This window comes from Lepeophtheirus salmonis, chromosome 3 (assembly GCF_016086655.4).
Source record: "Lepeophtheirus salmonis chromosome 3, UVic_Lsal_1.4, whole genome shotgun sequence".
Taxonomy (NCBI): domain Eukaryota; kingdom Metazoa; phylum Arthropoda; class Copepoda; order Siphonostomatoida; family Caligidae; genus Lepeophtheirus; species Lepeophtheirus salmonis.
The window spans coordinates 47,793,028-47,811,444 of record NC_052133.2 but is presented as its reverse complement, the minus strand read 5'-3'; the positions used below and the strand labels follow the sequence as shown (position 1 = coordinate 47,811,444).

Here is an 18,417-nt window from a genome sequence, read left to right as displayed (position 1 = left end):
GCTCGATATTGGAATTAAATAATTTAATAAAAACTGTGATTTATGCATTGCACAGGCCTGATTTTGTATATATGTTGGGACTATTTTAATCTAAAATATACTTTTTTCCTCATAAAAATATGAGCAATGGTCTAGAAATGGCCTTATAGGCTTGTTATGTCATTGTAGTAATTTCTCGGTTCTTCTATCCCATTTTTATCGTCCGTGCTTGAGTCTTCGTTTACAGATTTCTAGCATTATATGCTTGACCTATGGAACACATAATCTTTTTTTTTTTTGACCAACTAAAGGCTATCTTTTGTCTTTTATAAAAAAAATGAATTAAAACAATCTTATAATGAATGTCTATAGTAGTTAAAATATTTTTTTTTATTCATTATTATTCAGACAATATAATTTAAATATATCTACTAAAAATAACGTATAAATTCCATAAAAATTTCATTACATGGTTGTTTAATCCAATTCTATCTTTCATTTCTTAACTATTCTACTTCAAAAAATCGCCTTTAGTTTGTCACAACAAAAAAAAAGTGTGTGTTCTGTATACAGAGTTTTCCTTAGATAACTAAGTATATACTTATTGCTTCTTAGATTGGAACTCAGTTATTTAAAAGGCTTTTTAATTATAAATATATTTGTTTTATCACAATTTTTGCTTTGAGTCTATTCGCTTTGTTTCTTTGCTTGATATTTACACATTTATATAATCGTATACATGCAAAACAAGTCTTTTGCGTAGGTTACATGGAAAAGTTGATTTAAAAAAGCCATACAATCATTTTATATAATGAGAAGTAGAAAATGTATCGTTTTATTTCTAATTGCTTGTACATTTTCGTAAAAAAGAAGCTCCAATTACGTATTGAGAATAGTTTTGTGACACTATACTCGTACAAAGATTTATTCATTGAGTATGGATTTGTATGTGTCTTGCTTACGAAAAAAAAATTAAGTTCGATAATTGAAAAAATGAGTCTGGATTTATCAACTATATAACAGATCATATGACAAGTCCTGGGCTTGATAAAGAAAACACTTTTTTTTTCATTATTATTATTATAATGATTTTTTTAATATTTGCTTTATAAAGGGGAATCCCCACTTTTCAAGCCTATGCTGCTTAGCTTGAAATCAATGAACAGTGTAAAGTAACTCACAAACTAAAGAACAGATTGTCATGAAATTTCGACAGATGTCTTTTAAAGATTGGAATTAACTTAAAATGGGGATAATTTTAAAAATATATAGCACCATCTATGTGTGAAGCCTAGGACTTTTCAGCCTATGAGTTATATCTTGTAATCTTTCATTTATATTCATAAAATGTTCTGATTAATCCTTTAGAGACCCCCAAATTGTACATAAAATTTGAAACAATTTGCAGTTAGATTTAAAGAAAATAGAAAAATGATAGATTTTATTTGAATTTATGGTCTCTGGACCAAGGTTTCCCTGCCGATGGGTCACAACTAGCTTAGATCGGTCTAAAAACATTAAAAAGACGACAGTCCTATCATTTTGGTCCTAATAAAATATGTCATTCCCAGGGCTGGTCCTTATCGGTTTTTTATCGTAATTACAACAGCTGAAATGACGTAGTTACTAATCAATTCAATTGAGGGTTTTCACCAGAACCTCTCGTTTTTTATATTCTTCAATCCTAGCTATAAGTGAAGAAAATAAAAAAGAAATGTATGATTGAAGGACCAATAATCGGTCCAAAGGCCTTTTACGGAAAATGGAAGTATAATTCAACTCCTCGGTGCTCTCAAGTTTTGAAATCAGTTCGGTGTGAGATTTTAAATCTTATTACGTGACGTCATTCCATTGGACTCACAAGTTTCTGAATAAGTTTTGATAAATGAAAAATAATGCATATATGTAAACAAAATTATTTATTTGCTTCAGGCTAAAAATTAAAGGGCACTTGTGGCTTGTTTTGAGGCTGTTATAAGTGACAGGGATGGTTAGCTTCCATTTGAAATATTGTGTTTTTAAATAAGATATTTTAAACTGCTTTGATTGATTATGCATATAAATGTAATGTATAGCTTGGGATTGACTGAAAATGTGTGAGTCTCACACCAATTACATGAGACTTTAGAACACTACAAACTACGAGGAGTTCCTTCAATTTCAATTGTATAGGAAATGTTTTTAAGAGGTGCCAAAATATTGGGAACCATTACTCCAGATCAGTAGTTCCCAACAATGGAGTCCTTGTGCTTCGTAGTGCATTGTTAAGGACTTCGCGAGAGATTTTATAAATAGTAAATATAGGTAACATGTTTTATATGGTGCAAGATATTTAAAAGAGGTAAATGGCTTCTCAGTGATGAAATGATTGAGTGTCACTGCTCTGGACTATAGCTAACATTTCTGGGTATCTCACCCCATGACAGAAATTTGGACATTAGGCTCATAGTTATCTGAAATTTGTGAATGAGGGGTTCATGAATTTAATTAAAAAATAGAATGTCTCATTTTTTCGATTTTGTTTACTTTTTTTTTTGTTTTGTTAATGCACCACATGTATATGTCTATTTATCCATTTTGTAATGCTTATGTACACATTTACTAGTATTAGCAGACAAACCTGAATGACAAGGTTTTATTATTTCCTTTCTCATTGTTTTTTAGCACAATCCATCGTCCACATTAGGGCCGATGAGACTCTCTTCAATATCCTCACAAGACTCAGGATTCACTTCGCAAGATACTCTATTTATACGGCCCCATTCTCCCACATCTAGATCCAAGGTTATTCTCAATATTTATTAATTCATATTATGACTTAAATCATATTTTTTCAATTTATTTCACAATATAAATAGCTTGCTGGAAACGTACAGGATAATGAGGGCGTTGGACTGCGCGGGGTAACTGGCGCACCTCCTCCAGGTGACCGTCCTCATACAATTTCTTCTGCATATGAAAAGGGCCATCAACGACCACAACTTCAGCCTTATACATTTGCTCCACCTCCGAGCATGAATGAAATCCTAGAGGAGAGTCATACTGAGAACAATAACGCGAGTAATTATGCGACTCCCATACAAAATAGGCAGCAAAAGCCGCAAGGTGGTGGAGGTGGCTTTGGTGGAACACTATTACGAAGATTTGGAAGTCAAGAGAAGCCTCCAGTTCCTCAGAGATGTGTGTCTCTTGAAAGACCCAATATTCCTCAGAATAAGTCGGTCGTTCCAGTATTCCACGCAAATAAGGATGACATGGGTGAGTACTGAGTAGTCTTTAAAAGAGGTAGAGGTTCTCAACCTTTTTTATGTGTGCCCCCCTCTAAGGTAATATTTGAGAGTATGTTCTCCTCTCTACAGCTAGTGCTCTACAAGTCCATATCCCTAGTCATTTTTGATGAATGATGTGCGAATGAGAGACCATATTTTTTTGTTTCATTATTATTTCGACCGTCTTATCTCCTCTTTCCCCTAAGTATCATTACCCTGAACTAAAGGACTCGAGGGAAATAGGGGTCAATGGAAAAATGAACAATTCAATCTAAAAATAATGAAGACTAACGTAACCGCTCTTATTCTTCTCTTTTCACCCAGGGGGAGACTCTCTCCCCACCCCAACTGGCTGCGTGCCTAGCTAGAGGAACACATAGCAGCTTCTAATTTTAAGCCAATCAGAATGGAGATCTACTAAATCCTACCTTCCTTGCCTTGAGTGTCTACTCTTTGCCTGGAGTCATTTACCTTGAACTAGAGTCTCATTATCCCCTTATTAAATCTTTTTTTTTTTTAATTTGACCTTTTTAGTGTTACCACAACCGGTTTATATGAACATGAATGATTTAGCCAACATGAGGAAAAAGAATGAAATGAAGCAGCAACAGCAAGAGGAATTTGATCTCAAGACTCCAACGACAGAAGAACTCTCTGGAGTCCCAGATATAAAAGTATGAATATACTTGTCTTTTAAGCCCTCTTTAATATATTTATGACACTATAATCTTTACTACCTTTTCAGAATGGCGATGGTGGAAGTAGCAGCAACAGCGATAGTTCTAGTGGATATGGAAGTCAGAGTACAGTTCGGCTCGAGGATCAGACACAGCAAGATGGTACGGGATAATGTTTAAAACATCGTTTTGAGCTGTTTTTTTTTGTTTTGGTTTTTTTGTTTATTTACATTAGGTTTGTATCGATCCTTAATATGGGACTAAAGTCAGTCCACTCCCTGTTATCGGTCTTTGAAGAAATCCTGTATTATTTACCACTACCTAGAAGGCATCATTTTCACTAATATCATAGTAAAGTGCCTCAGGTTACTATCAATTAGTGATTAGTTTGATTCATGATGACGTTATTTGGCCAAGTCAATTTCTATGGGAAGGTCCGATTCGGATGTATTCTTAATATTTCTGACATGACCACACTGGGAGTCAACTTTGTGGGACCGATACATCTCTAATTTAGATACATTCTGTTTTTGTTTTTTTCATATTTTATCCTAAAAAAATATTTGCTTACATTATTTTCTTTTGCTAATCAAAAGTAAACATAATCAAAATGCAATTTTATGCATAGGTTTGTTTATCTAATCTATTAAAGGTAATTTCTCGCATCAGACTGAGGCCACACGTTACAACAGATATACTATTTAATGGGTCAAATAGATGATTTTTTTTAATCCGAAATTTAACCTGTAGACCGAAAATTTTCCTTCTAAAATTGACCGTTACACCAGGTTTGACTCTATGTACATAATTCTTGAAAAATAAACAGTCAGTTGATCTGTCCCAAAAGTTTTAAATGTCAGTTTGATCGTGTGACGTATCGTGATGTAGGAATTTACCTTAAAATAAAATAGAATGGGACTTGAAAAATCTACCTATTACTCAAGTACACGATAGGTTGAGTAAATAATTGAGATGATTCTTTTTACTTTTCTCTTCCGCTTGGCCATGTCTTTGTTTTTATGGTTACTATTATTATAATTATAATTAAATAGGGAACTTGAGGACTATTGTGAAATATGTACCATTTCTGGCTCCAGTCAAATTGCTGTTTAATTTACAAAGAGGTACCTTCTTCTTCTTCTAATATCATTATATTAGCTCTTTAACTTTTTATTGTAATGTTTTTATACGTATCTTTACGAATATTTACATCATATTGATGTAAATATTACTATCTTATCAAGTCATGATCCTTAGCTTTAAAAAAGTTTATATTTTTTCTTTACATTCAAATTACTAGAAAGTAGTTTGCTTATTCCAGCACATATGTATACTCATGATCTATTTTTTCCTTCGTCACTTAAACATATATGTTGTGTACAAGCTGTATATTGTGCAAGTTTCAAAAATGAAATGAATATAAAATTAAAATAGGTAAAATACTCAATTATCAAAAAAATTATATAGATAAAAATGAAATAATGGCCTCAATTAATAAATGGTAATTCAAATGACTGATTTTGTAATTGAATAAAGCGTCATTAGACCTGCAAATTGTAACTTGTACAAAATCCAAGCTTATGCACAACTTATATATCATGTTAGTTCCTCTTTTTACATAGATATATTAAGTTTGTTTTAGGACCGATATCGATTATTTGGGGAATAAAAGCCTGTTCAATGATAAATTAACCGATTAAAAAATAAAATAAAATATTTGAAATATCCCAATGCAAATATCATCTAAATTAAGTCCAATCACGGTCATTTCTACTGATGTACCATTTTTCTCACTACCCTATAACTTTTAAAAAATTACATCCGATAATTTTTATTTTCTGAAATTTTTCAATTGTGGATTGAACTTTATTTTAATAAGATGTGGTGTGACCATGATTGAGACTTGTTTTACAAAGTGTTTACATCGATTGTTAGACTCATAAAGTTTAATATACGAGGAAATAACTTTTTATAAGCTTGGGGTTTCAATCGTTATGTATTGAAAATCCCAAATTGTTTAATACTCAAAAAGTTGTTAATTTTGGCTTTTATATTTTTTTTTTAAATGACTCCTTCTGCAAATGAACGATTAATCTAAAACTGTCTCAAATCGGTCGTTTTAATTGATCAAACCAAAATATCGATCGGGCTCTAATTTACATAAACCAATTGAAATTGGTATTACTATTTATCTCACTTCCAGAATACAACTGATCTATTTTTCTATTTTCTTTTTGTCACTTACATATAATAGGTGTAAATTTAATTATGGCACACTTTAGATTGATGAATTTTTTTTGTAATTGTCTCTTAAACAAATATTTATTACTGGACATTTTATTAAATATGAATCCCTTTGGCCCTTTTTACGCGCATCAACCGGCCTCGAAATGACGGGCAACCCTTAATAATATAGTCATGCTAAAGATTTGTGCATTCCTTCGTTATTTGTTCATTAAGGACACTAAAATATGGTGCTCGTCTAGTACAAGCTCTGGCTTGAATATGCTCCCATATGTTTTTATCATATATCATTTTTATTTTAGGTCAAAAGTGCATAATTAGAGTTATTATTTACGAAACTTTTGGATAGCCATTCATCATACGTCTTAAAAAAAAATATTTCAAAAGTGTGTCAGAATTTAATTTACACACTTAATTAATCATGATGTTAGTTTCTTTTTATGAATATACTATTTTGTTTATTCTGATAGTGTACCTCCACTCATAAATATTGCATAAAAGAAAACCATACATATCAAATTAAATTTAAAAGAACCCGTTTTTTTGGCCATAAATATTATGATAGATTGTTTTTCAACTTTTTTCGAATTTCGATTATTGATTGTGCAAAAAAGTCGTCATGTTCTAGGAAAATAACCTATTCAAAACTTTAATATTCCATGATGTCATTTGTAGGTCGAATATATCGATCAAAGTTTGGTAAAAGACAAAATTTATTCTTTTTTGATAAATGAAGCTTCAATAAATACCTTATTTTGATAGATATTTTTCTAAGTATTAAAGTTTTTTTCCTTCTAAAGTAATCCTATGAAATAAAAAGATACAATAACCAGGGGCGTCCTCAGGGGGTGGTCTGGAGGTGCAATAGCTCCCCCCTCCCCCCCAGAAAAAAAGAAGGATTTTTTACTATTTAATTTAATTAAATTTAATTTTTTACAAAAAAGATTAATTTTCTGTGAATAACTATGGATTTTTGATATTTTTCCCAAAAAAAATTGAATGTTTGAATTTTTTTGTAAATAACAGTTGATTTTTGACATTTTTTAAGAATAGCTGTGGATTTTTTAAAAAAGTTTCAAAAAATTTTATTTTTGGATTTAAAAAAAAAAAAAAATCAAAACCAAGTCGCCCTTCAAAAAAATATAAATATATATAATCCTACTGACGCCCCTGATAACGTAAGGAAACTTTGAATTTCTAGTCATCTTTTTATTTTTAAATCAGAAAGGATGAATCCAAATTTACAAATGTTTGAAGTTTCCTCAAGTTAATCCATCTTTTTTTTCTATAACATGCCTTTAGAAAAAACTTTAATTTGTGTATTGATTAGAAAAATATCTATCAAAGTTATGTTTGCCTTTTTTCAAAGTATTGTGACGTAAAGATGACATGAAATTCAATTGAAATTGAAAAATCAACCATTCTAGTTTACGTACAAAAAAAGTATATATACATAATACTTTGTTAAATTGTTTTCTTTCAATACGATCTATTCAAACAGCACCAACATTATATTCGTCTATATTACAATTTATCATCCCAATTATTTTCTTAGATACTAGTTTTAAAAGGTAATCCATTTCATAATAGTTTCCCTTCAAAGTTGCCATACTGTATACATCGTTTGCAGAGCAAACAAGATACCAAGACTGCTTGGACTAAGCTTACATAGTACAAAATATGTAGTAGTCTGATCCATTGTGTTTCTTTGTTAGAGTAAATTAATTTAATTTCGGTATTTTTTAATATTAGTTTTCATTTTATATTTTGCATGTTAGGCTATATCATCAACAATAAAAGCATTAAATACCGCCAATTGGAAGAATTATCGACTTCGCGGCGGATGTATATCCGTCCTCTCTCATATGCGTCAGGTGGGGTTTTAGGTGTTTGTTAGGGATGTAATCATATGATATATAACAGTAAAGGGGGAGGTTACTTGAGGAATGGACAATCTGGGATTGCTCTCTTCCTGGGTTGGTTATTTTTAGAGATGTGGAAATATTTGAAATCCTCGTGGGCGTTAATTAAAAAAAAATATTGCACGTCCTTACTTTTACTGTATCACATACCCTTTCACACGAAAAGAAACGAGGGGGAAAGGCAAGAAAATCCGTAGTCAAATTTTTCCCAACGTATAATTCAATATTTGTTGGAAATTATTCACAGCTAAACAAAAGCTAGTTCGAATTCAACAAATCAACAACGTTCAGACAGCTTTATTAGCAAAAAAACAACAGAAATATCGACAGCTGACCACAGAAAACAGAGCAAATTTTTATGTTTGTGTTGTAACGCCGTCAAATTGCTAGATTTTAGTTAGTTTTGAGTCTAGATTTTTTTCTAGGCTCGATCTGATCTGATACTTCGGTCCAGACCACAATTTATTTTTTCTGAGTTAAATATGACGTAGGATCGGATTAAAACCGGGTTTTTTTTTTTTTTTTTTTTTTGTAGCCAAATTTTACAACAAGACTGGTTCAGACCATAATTGGTTAACATTATAACGGTCAAGGATTTTCAGATAGAAGCCCTATATTAATATCAGTGTTCTTATTAATTAATCTTTCATATTCAGAAAATTCATATATATTAGCAAGTAAGGAGTCAACATATATGTCGTTTTTTAGAGTTCTGATATTATCTCTGACGTTGTAAATGCTCACTCGATTTCCACAATTCTCACATCTCTAGATATTTAATACATTCTGGGACATAATATATATGCAGGTAATTCTGTGACTCTCTTACTAATTGGTGTTGGTATTTAATTCTACTGCATGTGTTTACATAAATCTAATGATAGGCTTCTTTTTGTATCTCACTTCGCTTAGACAAATAATTTATTTACATTACTTTGTAATTATATATAATGACTTGGGTATTACTTATCGTGTCTCTGAAGCAAGTAAGCCACATTTTTGTAAATAATATTTTACAGTGAGTAAGGAATAAAATTTCCTTATAGCTTTCGTCAAATACGGATATTACCATTGCAAAATTAATGTATGGTTGAAATCTAATATTTGACAAAACTGACTTGCTACACCTGCTCCATAACTAGGCTGCCATTTTTTTTCTTTAAATGGCGTCTCATATTCTATTCTTATCAATTATAATCACACAACTTTTCATTGTTCCAGCACCTTTGCTCCAGATCCACGATATGTAGAAAAATGATGTTTGAAGTAAACGGCTGATGTTATTATCACTATTATGACACAATTTTAATTTACTCTTTTAGGTTCAACATTTTTACAAAATGGAGCAACGCTTCGACGTTCCAATAGTCATCACCATCCTTCTCGCCCTCCTCCTCCGGCTCGTATGCCCACTACTCCTCCACCAGCTCCCCTTTCCCACATTGAAGAATCCCCACCAAACTATGGAGGAAGTAATTCAACTACCCCACGGGGCTCAATGGAGAACCTTCCTCCCCCGCCCCCTCATTTACTTCATTCTGATGAAGAGGATGACGACATCGCTAACAGTAAGCGCTCTCCACCAGAAGAAGTCATTTCTCAAAGGAGTCTAAGTGTCGCTGATTCTATTCGCGCCCTTCAAAACATAAATCACAAGCCAGCTAGTCCCAAAAATCTTAGACGTGCACACTCTGTTGCCTCAGGAGAATGTGGAGGCAGATCCCCTGGACTACAGTCACAAAACAAGAGGGCTCTTGAACAAGTCCTCAACACAAAACTCAACAAGCATCAACATCCAACTGAGCAGCAAATCTATGCTCCAGTGACTCATTTACAACAAAAGATTCAGATGCAACGGGGTGGCGGCGGACATCCTCTACCAAGCAGCAACAACCCCTTGGGACCACAGGCTCCTCTTCAACAACAACAACAACAAATGGGTGTCCATGGTATGCCAGATGGAGATCATTATGGATTTGGTATTCAATTTTATCAACATCAAAACCAATTCTATCACCACCATCAACAGCAAGTTAAAGATGTGGGGCAGCAACCCGGCTATGATCAAATCATGAATGATATCGATGAAAAAATGCGCTCTCGACCTCAACCCCCTCCCATGCCAACGATGCGATCACCTATTCAACAAACCATCGTGGGTCGACCAGCCTCTTTCACACCGGGCTCATATGAGGAACAAACGTCGGATCGAGTACGCAGATGGATCGAGTCACGCTCTGTCACCAATGTCAAGGATTGTCGGCCTTATTTGAATGCAGAAATTAAACAGGGATTTGCATTGAGGAAAACGAGTCAAACAAATGATAGATCTGCACCTAGGTTCTAATATTATATTAGTGGACGTGCACTTTGTCATTTGGTTGTATATTACTTATATATATAAAAAATCTATTTTGTTTATTTAGGGATTTTTTGTTTTTTTGGGTTTATTTTTTTTTCAAAACTGTTTTTATACATTTTTCACTTGGCGAATTTTATACAATATTTACTACTTTTTCAATTATATTTATTATTATTTTCTCAAAAATCCTTTGTTTAAAAACTCTTGAGGCAAAAGCAAAAGTCTCTCTCTTTTTATGATGTGCTCCCATATTTGTTTTGTCATTAAAAACATAATACATTTATTATAGTTGTTGGTTGCTTCGTCATCCTCATCAAAGTCCTTTGAATAATTGAATATATTTTGTGTAATTAAAAAGGAATTTTCCTCATTTTACGAGATGTAAAATGTATTTAAGAGTAAAGTTCTCCCGATTTGTAAAAATAATTTAAATTAATATATACATTTATATTTATAATATTATACTATTCAGAAATAATAAGACTGATTTAAAGAAATTTTGATGTGGTTTACATCGTTTTTTGGTTTTTTTTTTTTTTTTTTGCTTTCTGTCTAAATAATATCTCTCTCCTCTTCCTGGAAAATATTTTAATTACAAATATATATACATATATAATTATTAATCTATCAATCATTCAAGTACACTGAACACAACAGCTATAGACATTTGTTAGGGACATCCATGCTTTAAAAATTCGCTCAGCCTCAAAAACCGTGTTCTTATATTATTATTAATAATAAATAAATTAATAATATTTAATAATAATCCCATTCAAACATTTGTATAAATTAAACTTTAAATATTATTTTATAAAGAAATTGTTTCCTACTGTTTATTACTATACTACTTTTTAAAGCCTTTTTTTGAGGCCTTTCATTTTTTTCTAATTCCAGTAATGTGTGCTAACAACATATTATTAATAATAACTTTATTGTAACTTTCATTTTGTATTAATTTTCATAATAATATTTAGTTATTCAATTAATTTCTTATACATATATATTCTATATATGATAGTTATAATATAAATCTTTCATGAATTGCTGTTCCTTAAACATTAGGGTTTGATAGTAGGGTAAAATAATATTACTGTAGATTTGTAAATTTTAAGCTGACAGCGTCATTTTGAGTAATTGACAATCTGAAGGGTCATTATTGTGGAGACACACGGCGTTAGCTCATTGACTAGTGTTCTCACGATACCAATATTTTATTACTTGCTTCGGTGCCAGTATAGGTTTCCGTATTTCGGCACTTTTATATACCTTTTCGACTCAAAAACTAAACAAAAATGTCATGAAATTGCAAGGGGATCCCCAGGATTATATATATATATTTCGTTGCTTGGTTTTTCGAATTTTTTGGAAAAAAAAATTAAAAATTAAATTTCAAAAATACATAGTCATTAACAAATAAATGAAAGCCCACAGCTATTTACAAAATATTAAAATTTTTAGAATTTTTTTTAGTATATTACTGTTTTCAAAGTGTTTTAAAATGCATATTGTGTTTTTTAGTCGTTTATTTTTCTGGTTCTTTTCTTCTGAACTTCTTATTGGTTGAATTCAGTTTTGGACACGTTCACACTTTTCCCAGTCCATTTGTTCGTTTCTAATTTTATTTCATGTTTTTCATACGTAGGACATTTTCGTTTTGTACCAGCAGTGGTGGAAAAAATTATTTCTACTGTAAGTCCATGTCGAGTCTTAAATCTTTGCTCATACGTCCTTAAATATTTCCGTCGAGTCTAGTTCAAGTCTTCCGAAAATAAAACATAATTTAAAAAGTACTTTATATCCAATTAAAAAATTGAAATGACTTCGTCAAGTCAAGTAGCGAGTGTTTGATTGAGTGTTAATTTCGATCGTAGTTTTTTGATTCGTTTCGTTTTTATTTCATTGACATGAATAAAGTTTTATTTTTGTCCCACGAAACTTTCAAAAAATTATTTCGTCTTATCATCAAAAACATTCTTTGCCAAATATCCTGGTTCAAGAAATTGTCACTGTCATAGTAAACTAAAATTGATTCCAAAATCCAGTTACGATAACAGGATTACTAATATACATATGATCATTGTAGGGATAGACTAAATCCTGAAATACGTCATAACTTGATTCTACATATAATTGATTTCATGGATTCTACATACGGTGTTACAAAATACATATTTATTTACAAAACGTTGTCTCGTATTTATATTTAAAATGTTCTCTTTTTTATTCAATTTACTTATTTTCGTAGTATTTGAAAGAGGAGTTTGAATCTTTAGTAGGAAATATGGTCAGTTATCTACACTTTTCAAAATAGAAACTTGTTCCATGATAAGAAAAACAAAGTTTAAAGTTACATTGATTTATTGGATCCACAAATGGTAAATACGTTTGATATATAGTATATATGTTGTAAACAAGTTGCAATTTTTATACAAGTTGTAACTAAAAAATGAGATGAATAATTTTAAAGGGAGGATTAACTATAATTGGAATGTGGAAAATGCAACAATTGAGCATTCTGGCACATTATAAATTTCAAATGCTCACAGTTACAATAATCATGAATTCATAATAATTAACCCTTTAAAAATAACTTAAAATATTGTTTATTCATAGACAAAGATCCGTGAGTCATGTTTTTAGCACTGGCAAGAGGAGTATTAGAGACTCAGTTATAAATCGATATCGGATTAGGCAATATAATTATTATTTGCTTAGTAGGATTTGGCAAATTATAATTAAATAAAGGATGAAGTGATACCAATGCCCAGGAGCCGTTAATTGATTTAGAACACAATGTGTATATTATATTAATCATGACGGTGAAAAAAATATTAATTTATTTGTATAAATTAATACTATGAAACTAAATGTAACAGTTCCCTTAGTCACTCAACATAACTTCTGAACTAGTATTGGACCTGTTTGCTTTCTGTTTTGTTCTGATCTTGCCATCGCTATTGTTATCTCCATGAGTGTCGCCAAATTAGACCGATTTTGGACTAGACTAGCTAAATTTGACAGAATCTGGCGGATTTTTTTTTCTATTAGAGGCTAGATTTTCTATGAGAAAAGTAAAAATGCCGTGTCAATGGTAGTCAAGGCTGCTCAAAGGAAGTCAAAGAGCCTATTCTTGACTCAAAAGTATCAATAATTCCGTATGAAGCGTTATAGAAGTCTTATGATTGACTTCAAGCATCATGGGGACCGGGTCATCAAAGGTTGCGTTATAAATTAGAAACGTTGCGTAATAAAACGCGTTGTATTTTAACCCTTAAATGGTTTTTGTTGAAAAAACGTTGATTAAATAAAATATTCAATAAAAATGAGCTAATCTGAAACAATTTTCAGATCTACAACGAATCTGTGAGTAGGTATTATTAATATATTGCATCAAAACACCAGGTAAAAATATAATCAATAACTTCGATACCACGAACAAGTGAGTTATTTGATTAGTTCAGGAGCCTAAAATACCAGTCAAAGATGCAAGATGCCGGGATGTCATATAATGACTCGTGTACATAGCAGTAAATGTGACGTAGCACTTTGCTTTAATAAAGATCACAATGTTTTTTCTTACATCTCATACAAAATATTTAAAGAAAACAACTTATTGTTAATATAATATCAGAATATATTTTTATGGTTTGATATTACTTGAAAAGCAAACTATTTAATTTGAAATAATGTTGTGTCGGCTATAGTGATTAAAGATCGTCTCAAGTCGATAAATTATATTTTCTAAAAATTAGCCAATTTAATTGTTTGAAAACAATGAACATAATTTTTGGAGACGTGATTTTTTACATCAAATATCTACAATTTTTACAAAAAGAAATATTAATATATTATTAAACAGTCAATCATAAAATAGTGAGAACTAGGGGTCGGTAACTTTATTTTGTTACTAAGAAGTTCGTACAAGTCAGATATTTTCTTTAATATATATTTCCTTGAGAGGAGTATGACGTATTGAAACAAATAAGACTAATTGTTATAGGTTTATAAAAAAATAGAATAAGTTGACAAGCTTTATTCAAGACCTTGATATAATCTAGTCAGCGTACAATTTGAACGATATAATCAAAGCATGATAAAATTACCAAAATCATTATTTCATTTTATGTCTTGATGTCCTGTCAGTAGAAATTATACTGAAGAGTTTTTTTATCGTGAATTTCTACGTACTATAATAATGATCCGTAATCTATTTCATCTTAATCTACTATAATATATTAAAAATTATAATGATTTATTCTTCAAAAAATATTATTAACTCTAATTTCTTTAAATTCGGTATTTTCTAACTGTTGTAACCTGCAATTTGTAAAAAAAAATATTGACTGGTATAACAGTTAAATAAGTTTAAACAATATCAGACATATAAATATTTTATTATTTACAAAAGAAACACACTTTCAAGAAAAATTAATGGAAACTATTGATTGAAAGGTCAAATCTCTGTAATACTTCTTACTAACTTTTTAAATGAATTATCTTTAACTAATCTACTCGTGTGAAGGGAAAATATATTTAAATTTGCTAACTTTAGACTCTCATATCTCAATAGTTGAAGAATTAAATCATCTCAAATTTTCATACGTGAGCATTATCTATTAAATAATTTAGCTTAACTTAATTTATATGCTTCTATTTCTGAACTTTTTGAGATGGAATGATGAGGATACTGAATTCAGCAATTCATCAAATAATTTAGATTAGGCTTACAACAAAGACGCATGATATAGCAATCGTTTTATGTAGAAGAAGTATGTTCTGTGGTTTTATTTCTTTAAATCCTTAAAAATTACTTATTTCAATAAACAGCAGATAAAAGTCGTATTAATTTAATATCAGATGACTATATAAAAAAAGTCGGCGGAATGGAGAAATAGACGACTTTTTCAACTTTTTTCAAAAGTCAAGGCGTAAATGATCGAAAATTTCCGATCGACATCCCATTTTTTCTGACTCAAATACTCTATGAGAAATTATTTTTACAGTTAATGATATAACTTTTATAAAGTATAATTAAGTGATAACATATTAGAGTAAAATAAATCATGAATTGAATTTCTGAATAATTAAGTAAAACATTAATAAGTTATATGGACATATATATATATTAGGGATAAAAGTTAATAGCTTGCATATATTACATAAATCAAGAGGTATTATTGTATAAATTATAAAACATTAAATATAAAATTAGTCGATTAGGATTAGTCAATGTAAAGCGCACAAATAATGACAAATATGACACTTCACTTGACGCGGACGTCATCCACGTAGAAATTTTAAGGGCTTTGTTTTTTACTGAGCATCAACCGGAATCACTTTTCCAACACTTATTTTCCAAGCTTATCCTTAGCTCTATATGCATAAATGTCCATATTTGGATTTTACTAGAGGAGTATGCAACAAAACGGGCCAAAACAAATAGAACGATTTTGGTGTGTCATAATGCCATTGAATTAGCTCAAAGGTTATAAAAACAAGAATATCTAAATTTAGTATTTGATCCTAGCGATGATTCTTATAGGAGAGAGGAGATGGGGATACGAACATACAGCGAGGAGGAAGTATGTAGTGGATCTACCATTAATAATTAATTGTGGAATATATTATATATTTGAAAAGTCAACAGTACATTTTTTTTTTTTTTTATAAATAATAACTATTGTTGGGCACATTCATTTTTCATTTTTTCATCATGTTCCTCGATGGAAACGGCAAGATGCTCCTTGGGTGTACGTTTTGGAAGTCCTTTGGTTGTTTCTTCATTTTTCAAATCGATTACTTTATTGGATTCATCATCGAAAACAACAACTTCATCACACATGGATACGCTCTTCTTGCCACTATTTGATAAAGAACTGACTGATTTATTCTTCTTCTTCGAAGCCCCGTCGATGTTTGATTTGCACACATTTTCCTTGCTCTCCTTTGAGTCGACAATGTCATAAAGAGATAGATTAGTATCTAATTTATTGTCGGCAGAACCTTTTTTATCTTCATCGAATTTAAGGTCTTCAAAAATGATATTATTTTTAACTCTTGCTTTATTGCTCGGAGGAGGAGTTTCCTTTGCCTCTGACTTCAAGTCCTCAATCATCATTTTGAGCTGATAAATCTCTGCCTTGAATCTCACGGTTTGTGATTCTTGATGAGTGAGTTTTCGAGATAACTCTAGTACCTTATCACTTTCTTCCAGAGTTTGACGAATTTGAGATTGAAGCTGTTTCTTTAATTCGTCAATTTGAGTTCCTTTTTCTTGTAGCAAGGATGACATATAGGCATAGTCTGATACTCCGCTGCGCAAGGAAGAAGGCACTACGGATGAGGCAGAGCTCATGACTTCAAGACGATCTCTTAAGGATTTATTAATTTGCTTTTCTGTTGATAGTTGTTCTTCTAATCTATGTATGTGAGATGAGGAACTACCTTTGGAGCCAATAAAGGAGTTCCCATGAATTCCATTACCTCCTAAATTAAGGAGTGCGAGATTTTGCATTTTGACTTTATGAATTTGTTGGGATTTTTCATCAATGACCTTTTTCATTTCCATATTTTTAGTCTGAAGGATTGAAAGTTTCTGTTCGACAAAATTTCGCCTATCCTCTACCTCAGAAAAGAGGGAATTCCCTTTCTTAATGGAGGTTTCTCCATTATTAATCTGAAGGGACTCAATCTCTTGATGCAAATCCGCTGCACTATTTCTTGCAAAATCCAAGGACTCCACGTAGCATTGGATTTCTTCATCCTTTTCACGGATTTCATGATTTAAAGTAGACTTTTCACATTTTAATTCATCCAATTCCTCTTTGGTCTTTATTAACTCATCTTTAAATATACGAAGTTGTTCTTTGATCTCCGTGTTTTCTTGCTTGAGCTCTTCCATGTCTAATCCTGAAAAGGAGTAAGAAGACGAATCTCCTTTTGAGGAGAGGGCATAGCATGAATCTAATTCCTTTCGAAGGATCACTATTTCTTCCTGCAGAGATTGTATAATACGAGGGGAGGAGTCTTCAATATCCTCCTGGGCTACTAATTGATTCAAATTCCGGGCTTTTCGTAGCTCACATTGGAGTGATTCCATCTTTTTTATCCAAGAGTCCTCTTTGCTCCTATGCTCTTTTGCAATGGCCTCGTTCTCAGCTTCTAAGCTTTTGATGGTGAGGATCTGAGTCTCCTCCTTCAAATGTGCATTGTGTTGAACATCTTTCAATTTATCCGTGAGCTCCTTCACTTCCTTGGACAATTCATCCTTCTCACTCAAAAGGATTTGTCCAAAGGAGGCCGCTTGGAGCATGTTCTTCTCAGCCTCCGTTGCACGAGATATTGCCTCATTGTAGCGGGATTCCCAATCAATGTCCCCCATCCTCGATAATATTTGTGTTATGTAATTAGGAGACTCAATTCAATCAATCTTTCTACTTAATTTTAAACTATTTAAAGGATAATTTTAATTTATTTGTTTTCTTTTGAACTTAAAAAATATTAGCGCCCAAAAATCACGCACTCTCTTTGTTTTGATTAAAACTCTAATGACGTCAGTATGATAAAAAACGCTTTCCCATGACGTCTTAATTTAGTTGTCCATTTTGTGGACAACATCAGGACATAAAACTTTGTATTTAAAAAATATATAATTTATTAATCATATATGCCCAGCATAAACCATAGAGATAAAATATATAGAGTGATGAAATAAAAAGTAGTTAACTCCGTCAAAAAAAAAAAAAAAAAAAAAAAGAATTAGTTGACCAAAACATTCGAATAGAACATAGATGGCGCTTCAAATACGTTTATTTTTTTAAATGTACGTTGTCTTAATAATAATTTAAATGAATGCCAATAAAGTATCTTAACCAGATTACTTATATAATATAGTAATATTATATTCTAATTTTTAAATTTAAATAGTAGACATTAACTAAGTAATGATATTTTATGATTTTATT

At 31.2% G+C, this 18,417-nt stretch overlaps 2 protein-coding genes across 7 annotated transcripts in view; one reads left to right on the top strand and one right to left on the bottom strand.

Annotated features, from left to right (window-relative positions):
- The window catches only part of LOC121115249 (uncharacterized), a 161,633-nt gene extending 150,683 nt beyond the window's left edge, over positions 1-10,950 (top strand). For 2 of the 6 annotated variants that reach the window (XM_040709449.2, XM_040709447.2), the window contains 6 exons: positions 2,644-2,763; positions 2,838-3,237; positions 3,783-3,922; positions 3,994-4,087; positions 7,948-8,043; positions 9,414-10,950. In XM_040709449.2, the coding sequence (XP_040565383.1) occupies positions 2,644-2,763; positions 2,838-3,237; positions 3,783-3,922; positions 3,994-4,087; positions 7,948-8,043; positions 9,414-10,438 (1,875 nt within the window). In that variant the 3' untranslated portion in view covers positions 10,439-10,950. Of the gene's footprint in view, positions 1-2,643; positions 2,764-2,837; positions 3,238-3,782; positions 3,923-3,993; positions 4,088-4,977; positions 5,050-7,947; positions 8,044-9,413 lie in introns of all 6 variants that reach the window. The other 4 variants (XM_071887453.1, XM_040709448.2, XM_040709450.2 and 1 more) reach the window with 2 other exon arrangements.
- A 4,607-nt stretch (positions 10,951-15,557) lies between these two features.
- Positions 15,558-18,003, bottom strand: LOC121115247 (protein Spindly-B). Its single transcript, XM_040709446.2, has one exon. It carries the CDS (start codon positions 17,832-17,834, stop codon positions 16,131-16,133), a length of 1,704 nt encoding a protein of 567 aa, XP_040565380.1. The 5' UTR covers positions 17,835-18,003; the 3' UTR covers positions 15,558-16,130.
- Between the last annotated feature and the right edge of the window lie 414 nt (positions 18,004-18,417).